At 43.9% G+C, this 24309-nt stretch overlaps 2 protein-coding genes across 7 annotated transcripts in view; one reads left to right on the forward strand and one right to left on the reverse strand.

The window, feature by feature from the left end:
- Nucleotides 1–231: 231 nt before the first annotated feature.
- On the forward strand, nucleotides 232–10747 carry LOC121577634 (epidermal growth factor receptor kinase substrate 8-like protein 3). 2 transcript variants are annotated; one of them, XM_041891387.2, is made up of 20 exons: nucleotides 232–517; nucleotides 4145–4241; nucleotides 4367–4437; nucleotides 4578–4642; nucleotides 4784–4942; nucleotides 5396–5545; nucleotides 5644–5720; nucleotides 5819–5949; nucleotides 6177–6334; nucleotides 6455–6569; nucleotides 7266–7330; nucleotides 7445–7519; nucleotides 7724–7869; nucleotides 7997–8153; nucleotides 8251–8282; nucleotides 8375–8471; nucleotides 8590–8697; nucleotides 10023–10108; nucleotides 10287–10419; nucleotides 10519–10747. In XM_041891387.2, exons 2-20 carry the CDS (start codon nucleotides 4168–4170, stop codon nucleotides 10549–10551), a joined length of 1932 nt encoding a protein of 643 aa, XP_041747321.2. In that variant the 5' UTR covers nucleotides 232–517; nucleotides 4145–4167; the 3' UTR covers nucleotides 10552–10747. The 2 variants fall into 2 exon arrangements, with proteins under 2 accessions (XP_041747321.2, XP_041747322.2); XM_041891388.2 differs by lacking the exon at nucleotides 232–517 and adding an exon at nucleotides 3768–4004.
- A 456-nt stretch (nucleotides 10748–11203) lies between these two features.
- LOC121577633 (AMP deaminase 2) overlaps nucleotides 11204–24309 on the reverse strand; it is a 53065-nt gene continuing 39959 nt past the window's right edge. For 3 of the 5 annotated variants that reach the window (XM_041891384.2, XM_041891382.2, XM_041891385.2), the window contains exons 2-18: nucleotides 22358–22497; nucleotides 22034–22164; nucleotides 21269–21337; nucleotides 19956–20073; nucleotides 19331–19517; nucleotides 19000–19141; nucleotides 18780–18869; nucleotides 18503–18632; nucleotides 18080–18274; nucleotides 17842–17973; nucleotides 17514–17677; nucleotides 17185–17311; nucleotides 16828–16991; nucleotides 16568–16688; nucleotides 16114–16287; nucleotides 15818–15928; nucleotides 11204–15646 (exon numbers count right to left, since the gene is read on the reverse strand). In XM_041891384.2, the coding sequence (XP_041747318.2) occupies nucleotides 15428–15646; nucleotides 15818–15928; nucleotides 16114–16287; nucleotides 16568–16688; nucleotides 16828–16991; nucleotides 17185–17311; nucleotides 17514–17677; nucleotides 17842–17973; nucleotides 18080–18274; nucleotides 18503–18632; nucleotides 18780–18869; nucleotides 19000–19141; nucleotides 19331–19517; nucleotides 19956–20073; nucleotides 21269–21337; nucleotides 22034–22164; nucleotides 22358–22497 (2414 nt within the window). In that variant the 3' untranslated portion in view covers nucleotides 11204–15427. The other 2 variants (XM_041891383.2, XM_041891386.2) reach the window with 2 other exon arrangements.

A 24309-nucleotide genomic window follows, 5' to 3' on the forward strand; every position in this document is an offset into this window, starting at 1 on the left:
TTTTGTGTTTATGACTGCTGTGAGCTGGTGTATTTCCCTGCGTGGAAATTAGAATTGTTTCTTTTCGAGTAAAGTTCGTCTGTTACTCAGTTCTGTGTCCTGCGCCTGACTCCGTCCTACCGCTGCACACTGACATTTACAGGAGTCTGTACGGGCTAGTCAAGGATCCCTCCCTAACAGAGACCTTTGCTCTGTGGGGATGCCGTAATGAATACCAGGCACACCCACAACCACTGCCCTGGAGCTGAGTACAAACGTCTACGTCTCCGGCATATTCTCCCATAAGGAATTTGTCTCAACAGTAACACCTTTATTGGGTGCTGTCCATCTATTGGATCAATGTGCTCTTGACTCTGGACTTTGCCCTTGTCTTTTATGTGGAACTAAGTCTTGGAAGTTTTTGTTCCGCGATAAAAACCCAGGCCTGAAATATGAGTGGTGTCAGCTTTGAAGTAGAAGAGACAAATACATTTATCCACAACAAATAACACAGAAAATACATTGCCGGATACAACAGGTAAGGTACTTGTTTTTTTTCAGTGTTTTTCCTGGTGAGAGTTTGATCAGCTAATGAGTACACATCATGAAAGGGACGATCAATGTTTTCCAGTGTTACATAAAAAACGAGTAGTTAAAAATAGTAGTTGAGCTGTGTTTAGAGTTCTACTACTGACTTTGTAGCTAGACTAACCTGTTCTCGTGTGTAATTCATTAGCGGCAGACTGAATAACCAGACAGATAGCAACCTGAACATCTTTTTTGTATATATATGGTCCTGATTTAAACATGTTTTAATATAGCTGAGTTAGGGTATGAGTATCTCAACTACTTATTTATACTGCGAATAGGCCCCTTTTACCTGCTGTGAGCTGACTTATCATGAAACTATGTACATAGCTAACCCTAATAAAGATGGCATTTGATGACAGACAAATATGATGTGTTGCTAGGTGTCAAATCCATAGCTAACCCATAATAAACCATGATAAACCATCTTCTGTCATTTACTAATGCTTAACGGATCAATGTTTGACTTTATTTCAAACAATATCAACATTTTCAGCCGCTTGTGTTGCTTTTGTTTCAACCAATAGGGTCGATGAAAAATGTAATTGAGATTTGTTGTTTGCACTGTTCATGTGTGTTTGCACATCTCAATCATATAAATTAAGCTATCACAGAAGTTCACAGAGCCTTGAGGTTTCTGGTTTCAAATTGTTGTTTCCTTTCGGGAAGATTGCAATAGCACACAACTAATATACTGTAAATGTCTAAACCAGGGGTGTCAAACTCATTTTAGCTCAGGGGCCACATGGAGGAAAATCTATTCCCAAGTGGGCCGGACCGGAAAAATCATGGTATATATATATATATATATATATATATCTTAAAAACAACAACTTCAGATTGTTTTCTTTGTTTTAATACGATCAAACATACAACATAAAGCTGGAGCCTGAGGACAGTGTGTCCAAAATAGTACAAGCACAACATCACTATTAATCATAAAACACGTCAAGTTTATTTGAAAATTCTAAAGAAAAAGAACACACAAACACACAATGCCTCAGTGATTAACAGAACTGTTTCACAGATCACAGAACTATATCAGGGTGTCATTTCTCAGGCAGAAATGTAGATAAAAATAATGAAATCCTGTTCCCCAAACAAGTGTAAGAACCACAGAGTCAAGAATAGGTTAAATATACAAATAAATTAAAAACAATAGCACATCAACATAAAAACATATAAACATAAAGCTGGAGCCTGAGGACAGTGTCCAAAAGCACAACATCACTATTAATCATAAAACACCTCAAGTTATTTGAAAGTTCTGAGGACAAAGAACACACAAACACACAATGCCTCAGTGATTCACAGAAGTATATCGCAGAACTATATCAGGGTGTCATTTCTCAGGCAGAAATGTAGATACAAATAATGAAATCCTGTTTCCCAAACAAGTGTAAGAACCACAGAGTCAAGAATAGGTTAAATATACAAATAAAATCAATTAAAAACAATAGCACATCAACATAAAAACATATAAACATAAATCTGAAAGCGTTGCTCAAACTCCCGTAACAGTCCCGTTATTTTATCTTTGAACCGCTTCATGTCTGCCACATGTTGGGTCGCGCACACATTTTTCAGACAGGGGAAGTGAGCTGCATCCCCACCGGCAAGTTGCGTCTCCCACAATGACAGCTTCAACTTGAAAGAACGTATGCTGTCATAATACTGCGTGACAACTTTGTTGCGCCCTTGCAGCTGTTTGTTCAAGTTATTCAGGTGCTCTGTAACATCCACCATAAATGCAAGGTCCTGCATCCATTCTGCAGAATGAAATTCTAACACTGGTTTGCCCTTTTCTTCCATGAACTGTTCAATTTCTTCTCGTAAATCAAAGAAACGCCTCAGCACAGCACCTCGGCTTAACCATCTTACCTCAGTGTGGTATGGCAGGCCATAGATGTGGTCTTTCTCTGAGAAGGCTGTCAAACTGACGGTGATTCAGGCTTCTGGATCGGATGAAATTAACAGTTTGGATGACCACCTTCATGACGTTATCCATCTTTAATGACTTGCAACACAAAGCCTCCTGGTGCAAAATACAGTGAAAAGTCAAAAAATCACGTCCTCCATTTGCAGATTGCACTTTCTCTCTGAACTTTGTCACAATGCCTGCTTTTTTCCCGATCATTGAGGGCGCACCATCTGTAGCCAGGCTGACAGCGCGGGACCAGTCCACTCCGACCCTGTCCAGCGCGCCGACGAGTGCGGTAAAAATATCAGCTGCTGTCGTTGTATCTGTCATCGGCACCAACTCCACGAACTCCTCGGTGACGGTCAATGTGTCATCAACTCCGCGGATGAAAATGGCCAGTTGTGCAACATCTGTAATGTCCGTGCTTTCATCAATTGCAACCGAAAACGCAATAAATGACTTTACTTTTTGCTTCAACTGGCTGTCCAAATCCACTGAAAGATCGGAAATCCTGTCTGCAACTGTGTTTCTTGTCAGGCTGATATTTGCAAAAGCCTGCCGCTTTTCAGGGCACACAATCTCCGCTGCCTTCATCATGCATGTTTTTACAAATTCACCCTCACTAAATGGTTTTGAAGCCACTGCGATTTCATTAGCAATGAGGTAGCTAGCTTTCACTGCAGCGTCACTGATGTCTCGGCTGTGAGTAAACACAGACTGCTGTTTCTTCAGACCCGCCAACAGTTCATTCACCTTCTCTCATCTCCGCTGTCCTTGAAAGTTGTCATATTTGTCGGCATGAAGACTCACATAGTGGCGACGAAGGTTATATTCTTTCAGCACTGCAACATGCTCTGAACACACCAAACATTCAGCTTTCCCATTCAATTCCGTGAATAACTAGGATGACCATTTTTCTTGGAACACTCTGCACTCTGCGTCCACTTTTCTCTTTTTTGACAGAGACATATTGGGGCAATGAGGGTGCCAAAGCACATAATGTTAAAAGTAGAAGCCGTAATAAATATCGCGGGCAAAACAAAGTAGCTCATTGGCTGCACGTGCTTGACCTACTTGCTCTGCCCCGGTATAAACAGTTTGCTTGCTTAACACAATTGCTATTGCGCCATCCAGTGGACGCAATTGGAACAGCAGTTTATTTTATTGAAAAATTGCAGCACATTTTAATGCTTTACCAAATTGTTTTTTTTTTTTTTGTAATTTTTTTGTTCAAAATCATCTCGCGGGCCGGATTAAACCCGTTTGCGGGCCTGATCCGGCCCGTGGGCCGGACGTTTGACACCCCTGGTCTAAACATTGTCTTTAGACTGTAAATACAGCCTGCTGTACTGCCTGTAATAACATAATGAATGATTAACCCTATGGTTTATGAGGTGTGACGACTAAAGGTTTGTCTTCATGGTTCAGCTCAGCTCTGGAGTCTGATGTTACTCATTCATAGCACATCCTGTATAAAATCAAATGAATAGAATCATGACAATAACAACAATGACAGGTGAGTGTTTTATGTTACTCTATCACTAGCCAATAAGGTGAAATGAAGCAGGCAGCAGTAGTTGTATTATGCTCTTGTGGTTGAGTTTGTGCTGGAGTGTTCTTGTGTCTTTACTGTATCGCTGTCTCCTTGTGTTACAGTTTTGTGACGAAGGTGTTTCAGGATGTACAGGAGTAACAGTCCCTATGGCTTTGACTCTAGCAGTTACGCAGGATCTGTCCAGTCCATCCAGTCCAAGTAGGTGTTCTCTTGTGTGCTTGGACTGTAGCTATAACCCGTTTTTTCTCTCTTCTTAACTCTTGTATATTCTGTCTCTGAAATTGAATCTATATTATGCTATTCTCTCAATTTTCTTGTGGCAGTGGCTATTCAGTGGATGATCGGTCATCACAGATATCAAATCTGTCCAGACCAAGTGCCAAGTCAATATATAGTAAGTAAAGAGAAAACATGACCATTAATATTGACCTTGAGCAGTTGAAACTGATTACCTAAAGCATTGTTTATTATAGATTAATGTTTTGTGAAAAGCAACTATGCATAACGTGTTAATCATTCCATGTTTCCCATCAGAGCAGAGGAAGGAGTATTCAGACTCTATCACCAAGATTATGGACAAATTCCATTATAGAGTAGAGGTATTGATTTGGTTTATCCAATATAATGATTGTACTATGCTAATCATCTAGCCATGATAATGGTCTGCCTTTGATCACAATAGATACACAGCTATTTCTGTGATTTCCTATGAAGGTATAAACCCTGTGTCTGTTCTCCAGCATTTGTTTACCTGTGACCTGGATGGTGGGGAGGTGCGTGATGTGAATGACTGTGTTGAGAGGCTTAATCTGCTTGATGGGATGGGCCGGGTGTGGGGGCAGGACATGGTCCTGGAGGTGCGGGATGGGAACCTGCTGTTAACAGACATCGAGACCAAGGTTGGTGCATAGACTTTACACTTGACACTAAAACATTGGGTTGGCATAGCTATACCCATAGTTCCCTAACAGATATGAAGTGTTCTAAAGAAAGAACATACATGCTGTACACAGCACAACATGCATACATGCTGTACACAGCACAACATGCATACATGCTGTACACAGCACAACATGCATACATGCTGTACACAGCACAACATGCATACATGCTGTACACAGCACAACATACATACATGCTGTACACAGCACAACATACATGCTGTACACAGCACAACATACATACTGTACACGACATACAGGCTGCAATAGCTATGGCTTCTGTTTGGTGTTTTACATTTCTCTTTGCCTTTTCAAATGTACAGCTGGCTTAAAAATCTCTAACGTTATCAGTTCTGATTCATGACCTACTATTCTTTCTCCCCCTCTCCGCTCTCCCTGTGTGGGGTTTAGGAGGAGCTGGAGTCCCTGCCTCTGAGCAGCATCGTGGAGCTGAAGGCTGTGATGGACAGCTGTGTGTACAATTCCCTGCTGACCGCGACCGTTAAGGACCGCAGCAAGAGGACCACCAGTGTCTTCATGTTCCAGTGTGAGGACCTCAGGGTGAGGACACTTATGTATTCCTGAGCCTGTCACCAGCCTGTATTAGGATCACTATGTTACTCTCATGTTTCAAAATGGATGTTGGTGATTAATTTCAGGCCGATTTCATAAAACGGGACCTAGAGAGAGCACTCCCTCACCAGAGAGAGGACGTTAGCAATCACAGCAACAACAGGTAATAACAGTCTACAAAATGTGTTTTAAATGGTGGTGCACTGCAGCTTATCACAGTATATGCTCATTTTCTATGGGTAAACCTGTTCTCCTCTGTAGCAGGGGCAATCTAGAAGATATGGCTGGCCATCAAATTGTTAGGAATCTTCAGAACACTGGCCCACCCCCTGAGCAGAGAGAATGGACTCCTCCAGAAGACCCCTCAGCTCAATGGAGCACTCCAGACTATGGTAAGTCAATGGCATGCTCCAACCCAAAGTAACTCTGTAGTCATAGGAAACCATTGATCAAGAGGACTAAAGTTGTGAGCTTGTCTAGATCACTGTAAGAAATCCTGAAACGATTTGCTCAAGGGTTTGTTTCCAGTGTTAATGACAGATGAATAGCTTTAGTCAAGGTGATGCAAAATATATTGAAAACAATAAATACTGTATTTATCAATGTGTGTGTTCAATAGATGAATATCCTACACCTGTACCTACACCGCCCATTCCCAGAGAAGAGCCCCCTCCTCCCAGGAAGGAAACCCCAGTCCAGCCCCTCTTTATGGAGGACAAGCCCGAGCCAGCCCCTGTCTCTCCTCCACGCCCATACACAGAGACTGATAGGAAAGTGGTCAGTGCTCTGCCTCTATCTTTATATTATTAATGTTAGCAATACTGTGGATGATTGCTTAAGGTAAATTTATTGGGTTGCATATGAATATTGTACAACATTTTCTTTGTTTTTCTACAGGACATCTTGAATCATATTTTCAATGACATTGAGATCTTTATGGGTCAAGTCGCTGCTGCAGCAGCCAAAGCAGAGATGAAGAAAAAGAAGAAAAAGAAGAAGAACAAGGATAAAGGTGATTTAGAAATATATTTCCCCTTATTCCAAAAAAGGCTACACCAGTGGTTCAATTGGGCCAGAGCTACTGTATGGGTCCAAAGAGAAAATTAGAATAAAAGTATGATAAACCAAAGTAAGTGTTAGGGTAATGGTGGTTACGATTAGGGTTGAGCTGGGGTGTGGACATGAAGCTAGGGTTAGGGTTATGGTAATGGCTGGTTAAGGGCTCCCGAGTGGCACAGCGGTCTAAGGCACTGCATCTCAGTGCTTGAGGCGTCACTACAGACCCCCTGGTTCGATTCCAGGCTGTATCACAACCGGCCGTGATTGGGAGTCCCATAGGGCAGCGCACAATTGGCCCAGCGTCGTCTGGGTTTGGCTGGTGTAGGCCGTCATTGTAAATAAGAATTTGTTCTTAACTGGCTTGCCTGGTTAAATACATATACAGTGGGGAGAACAAGTATTTTATACACTGCCGATTTTGCAGGTTTTCCTACTTACAAAGCATGTAGAGGTCTGTAATTTTTTATCAAAGGTACACTTCAACTGTGAGAGACGGAATCTAAAACAAAAATCCAGAAAATCACATTGTATGATTTTTAAGTAATTAATTTGCATTTTCAGGTGCAAGATGACAGTGGGCAAACTATGGCCTGAGGTTTTTGTTTTTTGATGCCATTTGTTTCTTTGTTTCATTTCCATGGCATTGAAGGCATGCCACCAGCAGAGGAATTTGAAACCTGTCTCCAGAAAATCAAATATGGGTTCAACCTTCTGGTGTGTATTCAAATATCTCTGCTATTTTGCTTGTTGTAGACTCATGATTTAATAAATGCTATTAATTTAATCTGAGAGTTTAATCCAGTACCTTTGGTCGGTTCACTGTGATAGGGGGAGCTCAATGGAAAGATTAGTAATCCCAGCGCTCCGGAATTCGTCCACTGCCTCTTCTCCACCCTGGCATTTGTAAGTTACTCCTACTGCTTACTCCATCTTTGTTTACAGCTCAGTGCTTCACCCATGATCATCTTTTTTAACGTAATGTTTTGAACCAACCTACCTTCTGTCCCATTTGATTATATGAGCAAATTAATTGACAGTGCATGATAAATCTTCCTATCAATGAGTTCCGTACGCTTGTTTCCCCACCACTTCCGCTCCCTCCTCCAGGTGGTATCCCACTGCCCTGAGGAGCTGCCCCCCACCATCGTGGTGCCCCTGCTGGAGCCTGAGTGTATCCGTCTGCTGAGTGAGGAGGCCACCCCTGAGGAGGACCAGCTGTGGCAGTCACTGGGAGACCCCTGGAACATCCCCAGGTGAGACTAAGTGATGAAAAGCCTATCAGGGAATGGGGAGTTACTGTCAGTCAGGGGTGTTCTGTGCATGCAAATTTACTTCCATACATTTTGACAATGGTTTCCTATGTCCCTGATGGATTACCAGTACAAAATGGCCCGAGGATGACGAGGACATCCCTACCTACACTCTGGAGTTCTACGATGGTTGGCAGCCCCCAGAGGTGACCCACTCTCCCCCAGGGAGAGAGCCTGAGAGGAGGCAGCAGAATCAGAGTCAGAGTACGCGCTCCACCCCTGAAAAGGTAAATATATAGTGAGCTGCATCTTATAGTTCTCTATAGGCTGGGTAGTTTCAATAAGGTTTCTTTCAATAAGTTATTTCAAACTTTTCCCCTGTAGAGTTCGGCCCAGTGGAAGCCTCCACCATCACGGTATGCATTAAGAAACGATTATAAACTTTTTGGAAGCATTATGGATACATATTGTTCTGTGTGTGTCTATAGCTCTATGTATGTGTTTTCAGTCCAGATGAGCCAAACCCCAGTTACATGCGTGTGATGTATGACTTCACTGCAAGGAACAACAGAGAGCTGAGCATCTCCAAGGGAGAAGTGGTTCAGGTGAGCCTCATCAACACCACTACATGTCAACAGCACTTTGAAGTCTGTCTGTCTGTCTGTCTGCCCGCCCAACAGGAGGTTTGACTGAAGCGTGTGTGTGTGCTCTGTGCGTCCACAGCTACTGGACATGTCCAAGAAATGGTGGAAAGTAAGGAACGACAGAGGGGAGGAGGGCTTTGTGCCCAACAACATACTGGAGTCACTGGACAAGGAGCAGGAAAAGCAGGCAAGATACCCCAACACTTTACACTGGAAAGCCTGCTGTGTGTTATTATGTTGTGTATGCTCCATGTGGGGAATTCAGACCCGAGTTACGCGTGCATGAATTTAACTTTATTCCCTTTTCCCTTTCTCTCTATTTGTATTCTGACCTTGATCTTAAGCATGAGGAAACGCATGTGACAGCCAGCTATTAGTTTGGGGTGGAGATCATAGAAACAGAGGTGTGTCTACAGATATGCCTATTCTGACCTTGACTTAATTCCCTCATAATTCCACCACCTTTACTCGCAAGGAAACCATGAATAAGGTTGAGCACCTGTCAGTTCCAAGTGAAAAAACATCTACTACTTCCGAAAGAAATAGCACCATTCTCCATGCACTGTAATGTATACATTGATAAGAACTACTGTATGTAAAATAGTTATCTGTTTGGAGAAGGGGATTGTAATCACTAATAGCCATTGTTTTAGATGATTTTTCCTTATCGCTGGAGATGAATGTGAAGCCAGTCATACGGAAGCAAACTGAAAATCATATCAACATGACATGTATTGCAGCCTCTTTTCCAAGGTGAAGTAGGCTATAAATAGCTGTGCCGTTATTCTGAATTTTAATTGTATGTTCACATCATTTACAGGGATGAAATTTGGATCAACCTACCTTGTTGATTTATGCACTCTATAATGTTTTAATTATATGCCTGGGCTTTTCTCTGTTTTTTTACTCCCAAAGAGCTCGTTCTGCACCTGCAGAAGTTACACTACATTACCAAAAGTATATGGACACCTGCTCATCGAACATCTCATTCCAAAATCATGGGCATTAAAATGGAGTTGGTCCTCCCATTGCTTCTATAACAGCCTCCACTCTTCTGGGAAGGCTTTCCACTAGATGTTGGAACATTGCTGCAGGGACTTGCTCCATTCAGCCATAAGAGCATTAGTGAGGTTGGGCACTGATGTTGGGCGATTAGGCCTGGCTCGCAGTCGGCGTTCCAATTCATCCCAAAGGTGTTCGATGGGGTTGAGGTCAGGGCTCTGTGCAGGCCAGTCTAGTTCTTCCACACTGATCTCGACAAACCATTTCTGTATGGATTTCGCTTTGTGCTCGATTTTCTACACCTGTCAGCAACAGGTGTGGCTGAAATAGCCGAATCCACTAATCTGAAGGGGTGTCCACATACTTTTGTATATATAGTGTAAGTTTGAATACCAAATACTGAGAAGTGCTTCAATCAAAACGCATAACAAATCTAAGTCTGAATCGAGCCCCATGTATATAGTGCATTGTATTAGTATGTAATTATCAAGACATTATCCCCCCTGTTAGGAAACCAGTGGGTCTCCCTCCCTAACCAAGAGGTCCAAGCCTGACCAAGTGAAGGCCTGGCTGGAGTACAAGGGATTCAGTAAAATGTAAGAGCACTCAAACTCCCAATCACATTAACTATAGATTATAGATCTCTGTAGGCATACATGTGATTGACTACAGTAGTGATAAATAATAAGTGAGCATGAGAAAATGACAAGTATTGTATATTTTCCCTGATTTGTTCATTTCCTCCCTCACTTTCTCTCCTTCCCTCCCTCTCAGCACGGTGCGCTGTCTGGGTGTGCTAAGTGGCTCTATGCTCCTGGGGATGACGAGAGAGGAGCTGAAGATAGTGTGTCCTGAGGAGGGGGGACGGGTCTTCTTCCTGCTCCAGAACATCAAGTCTGCCATGGCTGTAAGTCACACATTACTCTGTCTTTAGCTGTACAACTGTTGATTTATATTCTTGTACATGACAGGTAACAAACTAATTTGTTTTTCCTTTCCACTCCAGCTTGCTAGTGAGGTAAGGCCAATAGAGCCTTAGGAGGGGAGGAGACAGGAGGACCAGAGAGTGACAGCCGAGTCGGGACGTGACGTTTCAACCTACTACTTTCCGCTGTCCAATAGAGAAAATACTGATATTATCCACTGAAAACACAGAGTAAGCTGAGTTTAGTTAGAAGTATGTAGGGTGGACGTATCAAAGCTCTAGTGTTAAATAGTAAAAAATACTATTTGTGCATTTGATAAGATCCAATATTTAAAGACAGATTCTCTCTATATATGTTCTATATCAACTGTTTTAACTTAAATAATATGTTTACCATATGTATTGTATAAAACCAGTGTTTATGCCACTTGATTCTATGATTGATCTCGATTAGTTTATTCAAGTCACCATTTCTACATGTAGAAATTAATGTTGTTACAATACTTTTTATGTATCTTGTTGCTGTATCTGAAATGTAATCAATTGATATATATTTTATTTTGGTAGTGATATGTATGGACACTTCAATGAGTAAATCACATGACATAAAATCATCAAGTCAGTCAGTTAGGCTGTATCTCTATAAACTAAGCATGTATCTCAATGTCGGATCTGTCTAGCCACATAAATCACTTCTATTATTTGACTTAAGTCAATTAGCTGAATGATACCAGCCAACAACTGAATCAATGATGTAGGACACAAGTTAGATGAATAAACATGCTTTATTTCATTTTTCAGACATTACACATGTACCATATCAGAAGCATTTGAGTAAATGTAAAAGCAATGTAAAACATTGGCATTCATTTAAAGTCATGAATGACTACAATATTCTTAAACAAATTAAAGACAATGAAAACCATGTCAATAATAGAAAACATGTGCAGAGAACCTTTCATGTAAAAACATTAAAACGTCTAATAAAGAAAACATGAATTGAGCACAAAATAATCACAAGTGAACATCAAACTCTTTGTATTCAACATTATGAAGTGAAAAGAATACTAGGCGATTTAAAAAAAAGAGAAAATGGATTGAACAAAAAACGAAACTCGCAGCGTGATGATTGACTGATTAACTGGTTTGTGTTCTGTGATGACAGACTGTCTATTACTATTGCCCAAGACTCTTTGCACTACTGAACACAATGCAAGAAAACAAACAGCATTTGACTCAATGTCTTCCAACTTTCGATTGGGACAGAAATACATATGGCTGTCCTTAGTGAAGTTTGATACAAAGTATGGTCTATGGTACACTACAGCAGGGCCTACAGGTTCCCTAGCATTGTAGTTTATAAACAAACTGATTGTACAGATGGAGACCAACGACAGGAGTTGGTGAGGTTTTGAAAGAACAGATCTGTGAACTCTGATGGACAATCTGAAATGGATGGATGGAAATGAAAAGGTAAGGTCAACTGAAGTCGTTGGGTCCCTCAGTGAGCAACACCTGGATCTAAACATGGATGTCTGATCCTTTATCAAGAAACTACACATATCCTGCTCCACATGAGACACAAACACTTAAATCATACATGTATCCTCTAATTCAAAATACGATTTCAAAGAATCAAATCAAAAGCTGTACTAAACGGTCGCTTGTTGTTTTTTAAAGCCCTCTTTGGATCAATCAAAGAGATGTATGTTTGTGGGAAGGATGAAATTGCTTGAGTAGGTGTGTTGGTGTGAATGTTGCCAGATTACATAGGCAGCTCTGGCTGAGTTAAATGTCAGGGAGGATACCCATTATGGCTCTGGGTACTACCATTGCTGAAGGCCCCTCCAAATAACTCTAGTTAACTTGATCAACTTCACTCAATACTCTGAGAGAGAGCTACATGGAAAATGTAACAGAGTTCAACAGTCCTAACACAATCAACAAAAAAACACCAGAAAAACAATTAACATTCAAAATAAGACAGAAATATAAATGGAAATATTGAGTCCAATTGTAAATCTAGTGAAAGACAAGGCCAATAATAATATTTGTAATAATTTTAACAAACTAAATATTTCTGCTTGAATAACGCAAGTTTAAAATGATCTACAGCAACTATACTTAAAGTTTGTGATCTAGATATTGATATACTGTTTATATAAACCTTTTATTTCCATAGCCTTTAAAAAAATACACTTTATATATTAAATCCAACCCCATGTTCAGCACACACCACTCCTTCACAGTGAAACACCTCACTGCTGAGGAGCTACAGAACAGCCTCCCAGGAGTGAGATTAATGCACACAACTTGTCCTAAATTATCTGGTTTCTCAAACATTTACTCGTATATATCAGGCTTTTGTCACACTTAGGTTTTTAAAATGGGCTGGTAGGTATGGTATGCAATGCATGGTGAACATTTACAACTAGGGCCCAGTAATTCCACTGGAACAGTCTTAGCAAATAATAGGACTGTACAAATAGAATAGCTATAACAATTTTCAAGATGAACTCCCACAGTTTGAATCGGGCATAGATGATGGGGATGAATTTACAGATCATAGAATTAGGAATTAGAATAGGATCTCTATGGTACAGATCACATCTGTTTTGGTGACCACGACAACCATGACTGTGGTGGGGGTGAGCTCATTTGATGCTGATAACAACCATGCAACTATGTCTCTGCATGGTTTGAGCGTTGCCATCGTGATGAAGAGCTGAATTTGAGTTTGTTTTGCTGAACTCAAACTAATAATAATCATTGACTGCACACATACTTCATACATGACAGTTGTTCAGCTTCCTTGGATTCTCATGTGTTGCTTTTTCACGTTACAGATCCCTTTAGACAGCTTCCCAGACACTCCCGTGGCCACACAGGGCTCCATGCAGGCATGCACAACATAAGATGCACAGGGGAAATGCAGTCAAAGCAGAGCATTGGTAAAACGGCTTCATCCACTTCGCTGGAAGGACAGGTAAAGGAGAAGGTACTTTAACACACAGCATGCAGCCTGGTTTCAGTTCCAAAGGCATCCTCTTGATGTTAGGACAGCAAAAATGCTAAAGCTTGATGAGAACAGGTGCTGTGGTTGTTGTTGATGAGGAGTGAGGCATTGCAGCAGGGCATGACAACGGACAGTGACAGGCTAGCAGTGCCCAAAGCTCAAATCAAAAGGCACTGGTAAGTCTGGTTTGGTGCATACAGGGCACTGCATGCAATAACTAATAACCAACATAGTGGGCCCAGAGGTCAGTCCCCGGGGTCTGTCCTGGTCTCTTTAGAGGACCAAGGGGTGTGTGGGGGGTGGGAGCGGGACACATACACAAGGGGGTGTGGAGGGTCCATGTCCAAGCACATGGTGAGTGTTGAGGTAATGGTAGGGGGACAGGGGAGCCCCCCTGGCATGCTTCTTGACTTGTGCTTGTAAAACACACTGTGGTTGAACATCTCTTATCATACACACCTCTCAGCATCCACTCTACCAGACTGATATCCTTCTTAAGATATACACACATGTACCTATATCCTTTCTAGATATTTAGTATATTGTACACATCATGGAATAGTATAAATCTACTATTTTTGGCTGCATATTCTATAACCAATGTGATTTGTTATAAACAGGGCAGTAATGTATTTTTCTGCGGCAAAAAATAACATTGATCTTAATGTTAATTTAATGGAATGTTTGCAGTAGCCCAGTCAGGTACACAGCTCCATGTCCTGAGGGCTGCTGCAGTGTGTCTGCTGGATGTCCTGCCTGCTATTTAGTTCAGAGCTGACTTAGATCAGGGAGACCAGCCGAGAGGACTCATTTAGCTAGTAAATCACTACAACAGAGACAGATGAAAGCCATCAGATAGCCAGCAGCAGACACAGACTGGAATTGTGCACGACTTCTGCTTCTAGACCACACAGATTTGGTCCTTTCTCAGTTTTTCTTAACTCAGTACGTCCATACATTAGAAGTTTGTTACCGCGGTTTCCATGCAACTCTAAGTTACATGTGACTGTTCCGATCAGTGCGCAACAGGTGTTGGAACAATGTAGTGTGGAACAGTCACCTATGCATTGTTTAGGTGTGTCTATGTTGTGTAGGTTAGGCGACCCATGGACAATGCACTCATAATATTTCTGTTGAGTTGTATCTGCTTCCCTACTTCATTGTGAAGATATTATACTAGATGAGCTTAAGGCAGCATGACTGTGTGATGGAAGATAAGCAGCTTTCAGGACGGGTAAACTGTGCATGTGTGTGTGTGTGTGTGTGTGTGTGTGTGTGTGTGTGTGTGTGTGTGTGTGTGTGTGTGTGTGTGTGTAATATAGGTGTTGTGTACAAACATGCCATCAAATCACAGGCTGAACTGTGGTACCTTTTTTCCCATGCAGGGTCACATGACAAAGCAAAGGGAATAAGTTTTGGTTTGAAGGTATGGAGGGTCAGGAGATCAAAGTGACAGAGAACGTGACCCAGGAACAGATCGAAGAACAGATGAGGTGAAAAAAAGACTTCAGGCTACAGTCTCTCTCCTCCCATATGCGTATTAGAAAATAATCCAAGCACTGGATGTTAACCCTGCCAACCTTGGCCATGCTGATTGAAATAGAACCTCACAGTGAGCATTAGAGAGAAAGGGAGGAGTCAAAAGATATAGAGAGGAAAAACAGGGGCTAACCAGAGAGTTGAAGAGGGAACCTGGGTTAAGGGAGGAAGGGGGACTGGAACATGACTGAGTCCATACTGACCCCCACCCATCACCGACAGAGAGATGGGGACACTCAGGGAGCATTGTATCCTTGGCTTTAGGACAAGAGAGCTGAGAGACGAGTGCACAGTCCAGCTCCATAGCAGGAGGGGGATAAGGGGGTTAGAGGTAGAGGTTAAACAACAAGCTGAAGTCCACTCATATTGCACCCCCTCAGTGTCATGCAGGTAGGGGCCGAGGAGGGGTTAGAAGTTGGGGGGGGGGTTGTTGAGTTAGTGTCCTTCTGCCCCGACGGGGGCCATGGAGAGGGTGTCCTCCTCGCCAATGTTGTCCAGCTCCTTGGTGCGCACGGCGTGGGTGATGAGGTTGAGCTCCTCCAGCAGGGTCTCACTGCGGTATGCCACGCGGATTTCCGGGACGTTGGTGCGACGGATGTCATTGCTCTCAGGGCCCTCCTTGCTGTATTTGGGCCCCAGCCAGTAGCTCTTTGCCTGGAGACAAGAGAGAATGTCAGAGCAGAGCACTTGGCACAAAATGGCTGCCATGCGCCACTTAATTGAATTGAATCCATTATTAATCCATTATAAGAGACAAATTAAAGGGAAGTTCAGAGACCAAACAGGGCAAAAAGAGAGATGAGAGAAGAGGAAGCGGATGGACACCTTGTGGGAGAAGCCGCTCATGAGGACGCTGTTCCTGGCCAGCTCACACATGTCACAGGAGCTCAGCTTCCACACCTGTGTGGCAATGCTGTACTCCTCCATCAGGGGCTCCTGAGGCCAAACACAAAATAAACATTAAGTGAATTGTACTTACTGACTGTACTGACTCACCATTGCAGCTCCCATAGTTGCATAGTTGTAGCGTGGGTGGATTTGCCTGTGTGTGTCTCTGTGTGTCTGTCTCTGTGTGTGTGTGTGTGTGTTTGTGTCTTGACAGCACTCCCCTGTGCACTGACCTTGGTGAAGTGGAACTGTAGGGGGTCGTCAGTGGACAGAGAGATCATGAGGCCTCTGGACAGATACTCAGGCAGGGGGTTGCGGTGGTAGCTGAGGAACAGGCTGTTGTTGCTCAGGGGGGACATGGCAATGCCAATCTGAGCCAGGTAGTACAGGTACTGCAGCACTGGTGCCTGGGGAAAGAGACGCCATGTGATACAATATAGTCTATCTTGTTGAATGTACAACTGCAGTAATTCAAGGGAACGGTTTGATTGGTCTCCTGAATTCTCTTAAATTAAAACTGAGGAAACCTGATGAGCAAACTCCAAAAGACAAAACATCATTCAATAAATCAATCAAACCCAATCAAATCATTCAGAGGTCACCTATGAACTGAACTCTATTTGTCAGTAGTGTTATTGCCATGGTAGTGTGGTGTCGCTATGGGAGACGGTGTGTGTGCTGACTGACCTTCCTGAGCAGCAGCCCGTGGGAGATGTTCTCTGACAGAATGAAACCCGACACCAGGTGGTGGACAGGCCCCGCCTCCCCGCAGTGAGGGCGCAGCACAAACGTGTGGAAACCACGCCTCCTGCATGGCACAAACAAACAAACATAAAGCCTATTCATAAACAATCCTTAAAGGTTTTGATGTGATTAATTCATCATTTCTGTTATTAAAACATTGATATAGTTGTCTGTGTGCTGAGGTTTGTTAAGCAGCCTGGTACCTGCGCAGGTGGTTGAGCACGGTCATGTTGGCGTAGGTGTAGTAGAGGTAGTAGGAGTAGGGAGGGTTGTCCTCCTCCGTCCAGTCGGCTGGCAGGGGGCTGTCCATGTTGAAGATGTGGTGCTCCGGCTTGGACTCGTCATCCACACTATCAAAGCCCACCACCTGACAACACACAAACACACAGCGATACAACAATAAGTTACTTTAAAACAGTGCCAGGAGTGTATGAAGGAGGTAGGGCCCTGAAAAATGGAATCTGAAGTGTCTGTTTGAGGATATTTTGGGGTGTAGGGAAAGGGAGACTCCTACTGTGTGGACTGCTGGGCTAGTGCCTAGTGCTGTGTGAGTGACTCACATGCTGCAGGAAGAGTTGCAGCTCAGGGTGGCTGCGCGGGTTGATGGTGACCTCAAACAGAGGCATGAAGATGTTCTCCATCATCTCCTGGAAGTTAGCCAGCTGCTTCTTGGTGCGGTACACATCACTGCAGTCAGAGGAGGGTTAACGTCACTCACACATAATATGGAAGACTCACATTCATGCATAGTCTTCATTTACAGATTCATAACCTTCATTCATAATTCCTGTCACAAATACAAGGAAAGGTTTACATCCAAGTAAGCTGATTAAAGGTAGATGTGGGTAACTGCTTTGTTGATGCTATATTAGGTACAGACACTACTCACAAGAGGCGGGGCACTTGGATGAGCCAGCGCACGTTGTCAGAGTAGACTTGGTGTTTGACGGCCCACTTGGCCAGCTTGTCCCACTCGTCCCGGGAGCGGCCGTAGATGGACAGACGTAGCTCCACGTTCTGGTACTTACTCTCCTCTAGGTCAGCCATCACCTCCTGATGGAACATCAACAACATCAATACATTATAGACATCAATATCATTGTATTCAATCGTACCAAATTATTTCTTAATATGAATGTACATTACTATGTGGGGTGAACTAACACAAACACAATTGTGTCTATGGCTGTTTAAGGTAGCATGGGCTGGTTTCAGACCTTGATCATGTGGCCAAAGTATTTGCCCTCGATGTGGTTGTCTGTCTTGATGAAGATCTCTCTCAGGATGGACTCTCCGATGGGGTTGTATTTGGCGTTGAACTTGTCGAAGCGATGGAACGTGTTGCGGTCCTGAGAACAGACAGGTGACACTATCTTTACTGTACCACTAGTTTCCCCCAATTCTCCTCCCCCTCCCTCTCTAACAATTATATGTTTGCCCCTCCCCTCTCCTCACCGCGTGCATGTCCAGTGTGTCCACACTCAGGTCGAAGGCCGTCAGGTTCATGCTCTCAAACACCTCCATGAGGGTCTGTCCCCGGCCGTGCTCCATGTGGACTATCTCCCCAGGGTACTTCTTCATGGCCCGCTTGATAAAGCGCAGAAGGTGCTTCTGGTTCATACAGGACGAAGCGTGGATGTGGGTGTCCACCTGGGGGCAGAGGGAGGGGGGAGAGTCAGGGACAGTGAGATGTTAAGGATGGATGCCAGAAAGACAAAAGAAAAAGCCTGGGTTAGTTAGCTCTGGTATAAACTTCCAAATATTTTTCTACAAAAATGTGGGGGGACTAGCTGATATTGAACATTTGCAGGTATTATAGACGTGTTGTAGATGCTGTGCTCCAGTGTTGTGACTGTTGTTGTGCTGGAGTTCATTCACCTTGCGAATGTTGTAAAAGTCACGGTGAGGAACCTGCTTCTGGGCTGCCAGCTCCTTCATCTCGTTCAGCAGGATGTGCATCTGGAACTTAGAGCTCAGGTACTGCAGCCGGCGGTAGCAGAACGACTTCCTGCGCACACACACACACACACACACACACACACACACACACACACACACACACACACACAGAGTGACAGTGTATTCTACTGCCGAGCCAACAGATGTGACTGATGTTAAAGCTATGATTCTAAAGCTAAGACCCAGTAACACTCACACTGGTCCATTGATGATGAGAGCCATCATGACGTTCATGTCAGCGATGTACTCCTTCAGGTCTGGGTAGGGCAGGTCCAACTCTGTACTCCTAGAGATGATGGACAATCAGTTATCCACTCTCTCTTACACACACATACAGACCCCGACTAGCCCATCACACATCACACACTCAACTATAAACTAGCTGAAAACAAGCAGACTCAAACAAACACACTCACTTCTCCATTGGGCTCTTCTTGGTATAGACATGCATGACTCCATCCACCATCTTACAGCTGTACCCTGTGTCTGCAGGCATGTTCTTGGTGTCCTGGTTTTCATAGGGGTGAGTCTCTGAGACAGGGGGGTGGACTGGAGCATCTGTGGGAGACAGTAGGGAAGGGAGAAAAGTTTACCATACTATAATACCTCAATGATTCATATTACAACATTTTCATTCACAATTTCACAAAGTAAGTCAATTGCTAAAGGAGATTGGGACAGAAACACTAGCTATGCCTGTGTGTCTCAGTTTGTGTCATACCCAACGTGTTAGTGTGTGTGTCATACCTGCATCAACGGGGGTCTCAGGGATCTCCTCATAGACGCGTAGGTCCAGGGGTTTCTCTCCCAGCTCCCCCAGCTCGCGGGCGGTGGTCTTACAGAAGTTCTGCATGGACAGGGCAATGTACTTCTCCCTGATGAACAGGGCCTTCACCACACACCTAGCTGCATCCACCAGGTCTGTGAAGGGCACCTGGGCAGGGCAGAACACTACAAGTCAGACTTAGTCTACAGTGATTAGACATCCACAGGCACTGCCAAGAGGCCATTGCAACGTGCCTGAGTGTGGATGAGTGGGTAACACTGCCTCAACTGTAGCCCAGCTGCTGTCCACACGCCGAACACCAGGGTTCACTACCCAGACCAGACTCTCCTCCCTACTCTGTCTCCCCTGTATATCCAACTGTCTAAAGAAATAGAAGCCGAAGTCAAGTCCATTCCAAGCCCACTCCTCTTTTTACCTCAATAGGTTTGTTGACTGAATTGGTTTGACTTCCATAGTGAGCATGTGGCACACTGAAAGATCAACCAACTAGTACTTGGAATGAGGAACCACTGCACGATAAAACACAGATCAGGATGGACTGTGATTGGATTTATTCTATCAAGTTGTTTAGTCAGTGGCTCTCACCCCACACTTCTCCTCCCCTGATATTGACACACGTTGGTACTCTCTCTCCATCGGTAATACTCTCTCCTTCATCCAGCCATCATCCGTCCTGTCCACACCACCCTGCTGATTCATAAACCTAGAGAGAGGGAGAGAGGGAGAGAGGGAGAGAGGGAGAGAGAGAGAGAGAGGGAGAGAGGGAGAGAGGGAGGGAGAGGGAGAGAGGCAGAGAGGGAGAGAGAGAGAGAGGCAGAGGCAGAGAAGGAGAGGGAGAGAGAGAGAGAGGCAGAGAGGGAGAGAGAGAGAGAGGCAGAGGGAGAGAGGGAGAGAGAGAGGGTAGGAGAGAGCATGGGTGGAGGTATGATGTGGAGGGAAGGCTAATAGAATCCTCATGTAAATAGTTCTGCTATGAGATATATTAATCAATACTTTATTGGTAATGTACACTTTGAAGAAGGTTAAGTTGGAAATATGTCAGAACAGAAGGTAGTCTTAGTCTCTCTGTGAATTGGGCCTCAGCTGTTGCATATCTGCATTAAAACTGAATGACTATTTAGGTCATGAATACAAAGAGACATCTAGAGTTATGTTTTTAAGATGAAGATCAAATTGTTTTGCTGATGCAGTGGAAATCATGGTGATAAGCGCTTGGAGATAGGCGCCAATTAGGACAGTGAAAGGTTGCAGCTGGGCCCGACACTGGTGGCCTTGTACCCCAATGGTGGAATGAGCTTCCCCCTGACGCTAAAACAGCAGAGTCCCTGCTCATCTTCCGAAAACCTCTGAAACACTACCTCTTCAAAGAGTATCTTAAATAAGACATCTCAGTCTTAAACCAAAAACGTTGCACTTGTCTCTTCCTACTAGCACTGACTTTGCTAATAACTTCTTTATTGAGGAAAAATGTACTTACTACGACTGTGATATGTGGTTGTCTCACCTAGCTATCTTAAGATGAATGCACCAACTGTAAGTCGCTCTGGATAAGAGCGTCTGCTAAATGACTAAAATGTAAATGTATTAACAGCCTGGCACCTCAGAGGCCTCCCTGAAGACTCAACATCAACAACTCATCACCTTGCCTAGTTAAATTAAGGTTAAATGAAAATAAACACACATGGAACTCATACAGTACTTAGTTAATGGAGTTGGACTGGAATATTCTCAATATATGACAATATTATACATTTAAAATTAAAATTCTTCAGCAAATGAGTGCCAAGGATTGTACATATGGTGTGCAGATGTAGGTAAAAACATGACTTTGTGCAGTAGCAAGATTGTTAGGAAAAGGCAAAAGATAGAGAGAGAGACTGAAAGGACAGCTCACTCACTCCAGGTCGGCATCGCTGTCGATTTTCATGAACTCCTGCTTGGCGCGGAGCAGGATCTCTGGCTCAAGCCTGGCATGGCGTAGTGCGGAGCGCAGGGCAGCGAGGCCAGAAGGCAGGGGGGCACCATGGGTACGGGTGAGGCAAAGCAAAAGGAAAGAGAAGGGGCCACACGAACACACAAGCACACGTGTACACAAAAACAGACAGACAGACAGACAGACAGACAGACAGACAGACAGACAGACAGACAGACAGACAGACAGACAGGATGCAAATACAGGTACACAAACAAAACACACAGGAGAGCCACAGAAACACACATTACACATAAATGGGACCAGAGTGTGAAGAGTGATCAGATGGGATGAGACAAACAGAGAAACATGATCAGTTAGCAGTGGTACGTATACCTTGATTGGTCACATGACCCTGCTGCGTTGAGTGGAGCAAGGATTCCTTAGTGTGTCAGATCCCCCCCCTGAGATTGGCTTAGTGGAACAGGCCATCAACACCCCAGCAACACAGACAGAACACCCTCCCCCTCCCTCTCCTGTGGGTGGAACAGACTGGAACACTAGGATGTGAATGCTACGGACTGACTCAATTAGCTGTTTGCTTATGTTAGTTAGCTGGCAGCTTGCAAACAACATGATGGAAGCTGTTGAGCGTGTATGTGTTCCTGTGGGTAGAGGTGGGTTATTTGGGTGTGTATGTGGGAGCTGTGTTGGTGTGTATGCATGTCTGCTGCTGCTGCGTGTGTCTCACTTGATGTCCTGGCTGATTTGCCTCTCCAGGCGTTGGCGTCTCTCCTCCAACTGCTCGATGGGGCTGTCCTCAGGGAACTCATAAGGAGCAGTGCGCATCTCACTCTCCGTCAGGCTGCGAGTGAACAGCTCCTGAGAGACACAATCAAATAAACATTAGAACACACATTACACACAAAGGAAGAGTTAAATAATCATTACTATACACTAACGTACATAAACAATATGAGCATTTAACACACACAAACATAAAAAACACATGCAGTCGCACGCACACTATGGTAGGAGGACAGTGCTTGATAACACTGTGTCCCTGTGATCTCACCTCGGCAATCTCCTTGTACTTTCCGTCCATGGATGTACGCAGGTCGATGGGGAAGTGTTTGAAAGTGTTAGCGACGGGCGTCCCAGGGAGGGAGCGCCGAGGCTTCAGGGGCTTGGCCTGCCCTGCTACACCACACAGATCTAGAGAGAGGGAGAGCGATGGAGAGAGAGAAAGGGAGGGAGAGAGAGAAAGGGAGGGAGAGAGAGAAAGAGACAGAGAGAGCGTTAAACAACAAATAACAAACATTACGAAAAAGACAAAGAAAATAAAAAGTTATAAAACTGTGAGGGAGAGAGAGTGAGTTGCATGGATTTGCAACATTCAGAGAAAACATTAAAACACATATTTTCACAGCCAGAACTCTTGCATCATCACCTCCAAAATGGGCCTACACTAGCACACTCCCCTCCGACCCTCTTCTCTCTCTCAACTGCAGCCTCTTGGCTCTCAGCAGCTGTGTTGTGACTTTGTATACAGCACAGAGGAGCTTCCCTACTGTACGACAGCTGCAGTGGTGTGTTAGTCTCTCCACAGCACTGCTGACTTAGCTGTGTACCTGCCCACTGCAGTGTGTGTCAGACAGCAGCAGCAGGAGGAGTGGTGTGTGTGTGTGTGTGTGTGTGTGTGTGTGTGTGTGTGTGTGTGTGTGTGTGTGTGTGTGTGTGTGTGTGTGTGTGTGTGTGTGGCAGCAGTCTCTGTGGTATATAGCCCACACTGAGGGCCATTCAGGTGGAGTGCTCATTAACAGAGATACATTTAGTCGGACGCCAGCCACCTGTTGCCATGGAAACCTGGCCTGCTGGTCAGAGAGGTGAGGGGGGAGCACAATGACAGCACCTTCCCCTGAGACGGACGCAGCAGGGTGAGAGAGTACACAGGCTGGCAGGCACAGGACAAAGACCCCACTGTGTCTGTCCCAAAGAAAACGCACACACAGAGAGAGAGCGAGAGAGAGACAGCGATGGAGGCTTAATAACCAAAAGATTAGGGATGAGCTCAAGAGCTACGTGGAAGTTTGCTAAACTGTGTGTGTGTGTGTTTTCCTGCACAGAGAATGCTACCGTGGCATCCCATAAGGCCTTTGGACTGGATGGGACCCCTGAGATGCAAAAGGTTCTATTTTAAGACAGACGAGCCCTGTAGATTAGTGTGTGTGTGTCCAACAGCATGCTCTGCTAGGCCTAATGGCTGTCTGGAAAAAAGACCAGGGCCAAATCACCCAAAGAAAGATGCCAGAGCAACTGGGACTCATCAAAACACATACAGACAGACATAATCAGGGCTCCATCACAATGACTGTCCATTCATTCAGCCTTTAGAAAGTATTCACACCCCTTGACATTTTCCACATTTTGTTGTATTACAAAGTGGGATTAAAATGGATGGAATTGTCAACGATCTACACAAAATAGTCTGCACTGTCAAAGTGGAAGAAAAATTCTAACATAAAATATAAAAATACCAAAAATACTCTCATATATCTTGATTAGATAAGTATTCAACCCCCTGAGTCAACCTTTGGTATCGATTACAGCTGTGAGTCTTTCTGGGTAAGTCTCTAAGAGCTTTGCACACCTGGATTGTACAATATTTGCACATCATTTATTTTTTTAATTCTTCAAACTCTGTCAAGTTGGTTGTTGATCATTGCTAGACAGCCATATTAAAGTTTTGCCATAGATTTTCAAGCAGAGTTAAGTCAAAACTGTAAATAGGACACTCAGTGTCATCTTGGTAAGCAACTCCAGTGTATATTTGGCCTTGTGTTTTAAGTAATTGTCCTGCTGAAAGGTGAATTAATCTCCCAGTGTCTGTTGGAAAGCAGACTGAACTAAGTTTTCCTCTAGGATTTTGCCTGTGCTGAGATCTATTATGTTTATTTTTATCCTAAATAACTCCCCAGTCCTTGCCGATGACAAGCGTACCCATAACATGATGCAGCGACCACCATG

This window comes from Coregonus clupeaformis, chromosome 12 (assembly GCF_020615455.1).
Source record: "Coregonus clupeaformis isolate EN_2021a chromosome 12, ASM2061545v1, whole genome shotgun sequence".
In the NCBI taxonomy this organism is placed as follows: Eukaryota; Metazoa; Chordata; class Actinopteri; order Salmoniformes; family Salmonidae; genus Coregonus; species Coregonus clupeaformis.

Coding starts and splice junctions, on each gene's coding strand:
- LOC121577634 (XM_041891387.2), top strand. CDS start 4,168: ATGTACAGGAGTAACAGTCCCTATGGCTTTGACTCTAGCAGTTACGCA. Junction 5,721..5,818: donor AGCAATCACAGCAACAACAG/GTAATAACAGTC, acceptor TCTCCTCTGTAG/CAGGGGCAATCTAGAAGATA. Junction 8,698..10,022: donor ACAAGGAGCAGGAAAAGCAG/GCAAGATACCCC, acceptor CCCCCCTGTTAG/GAAACCAGTGGGTCTCCCTC.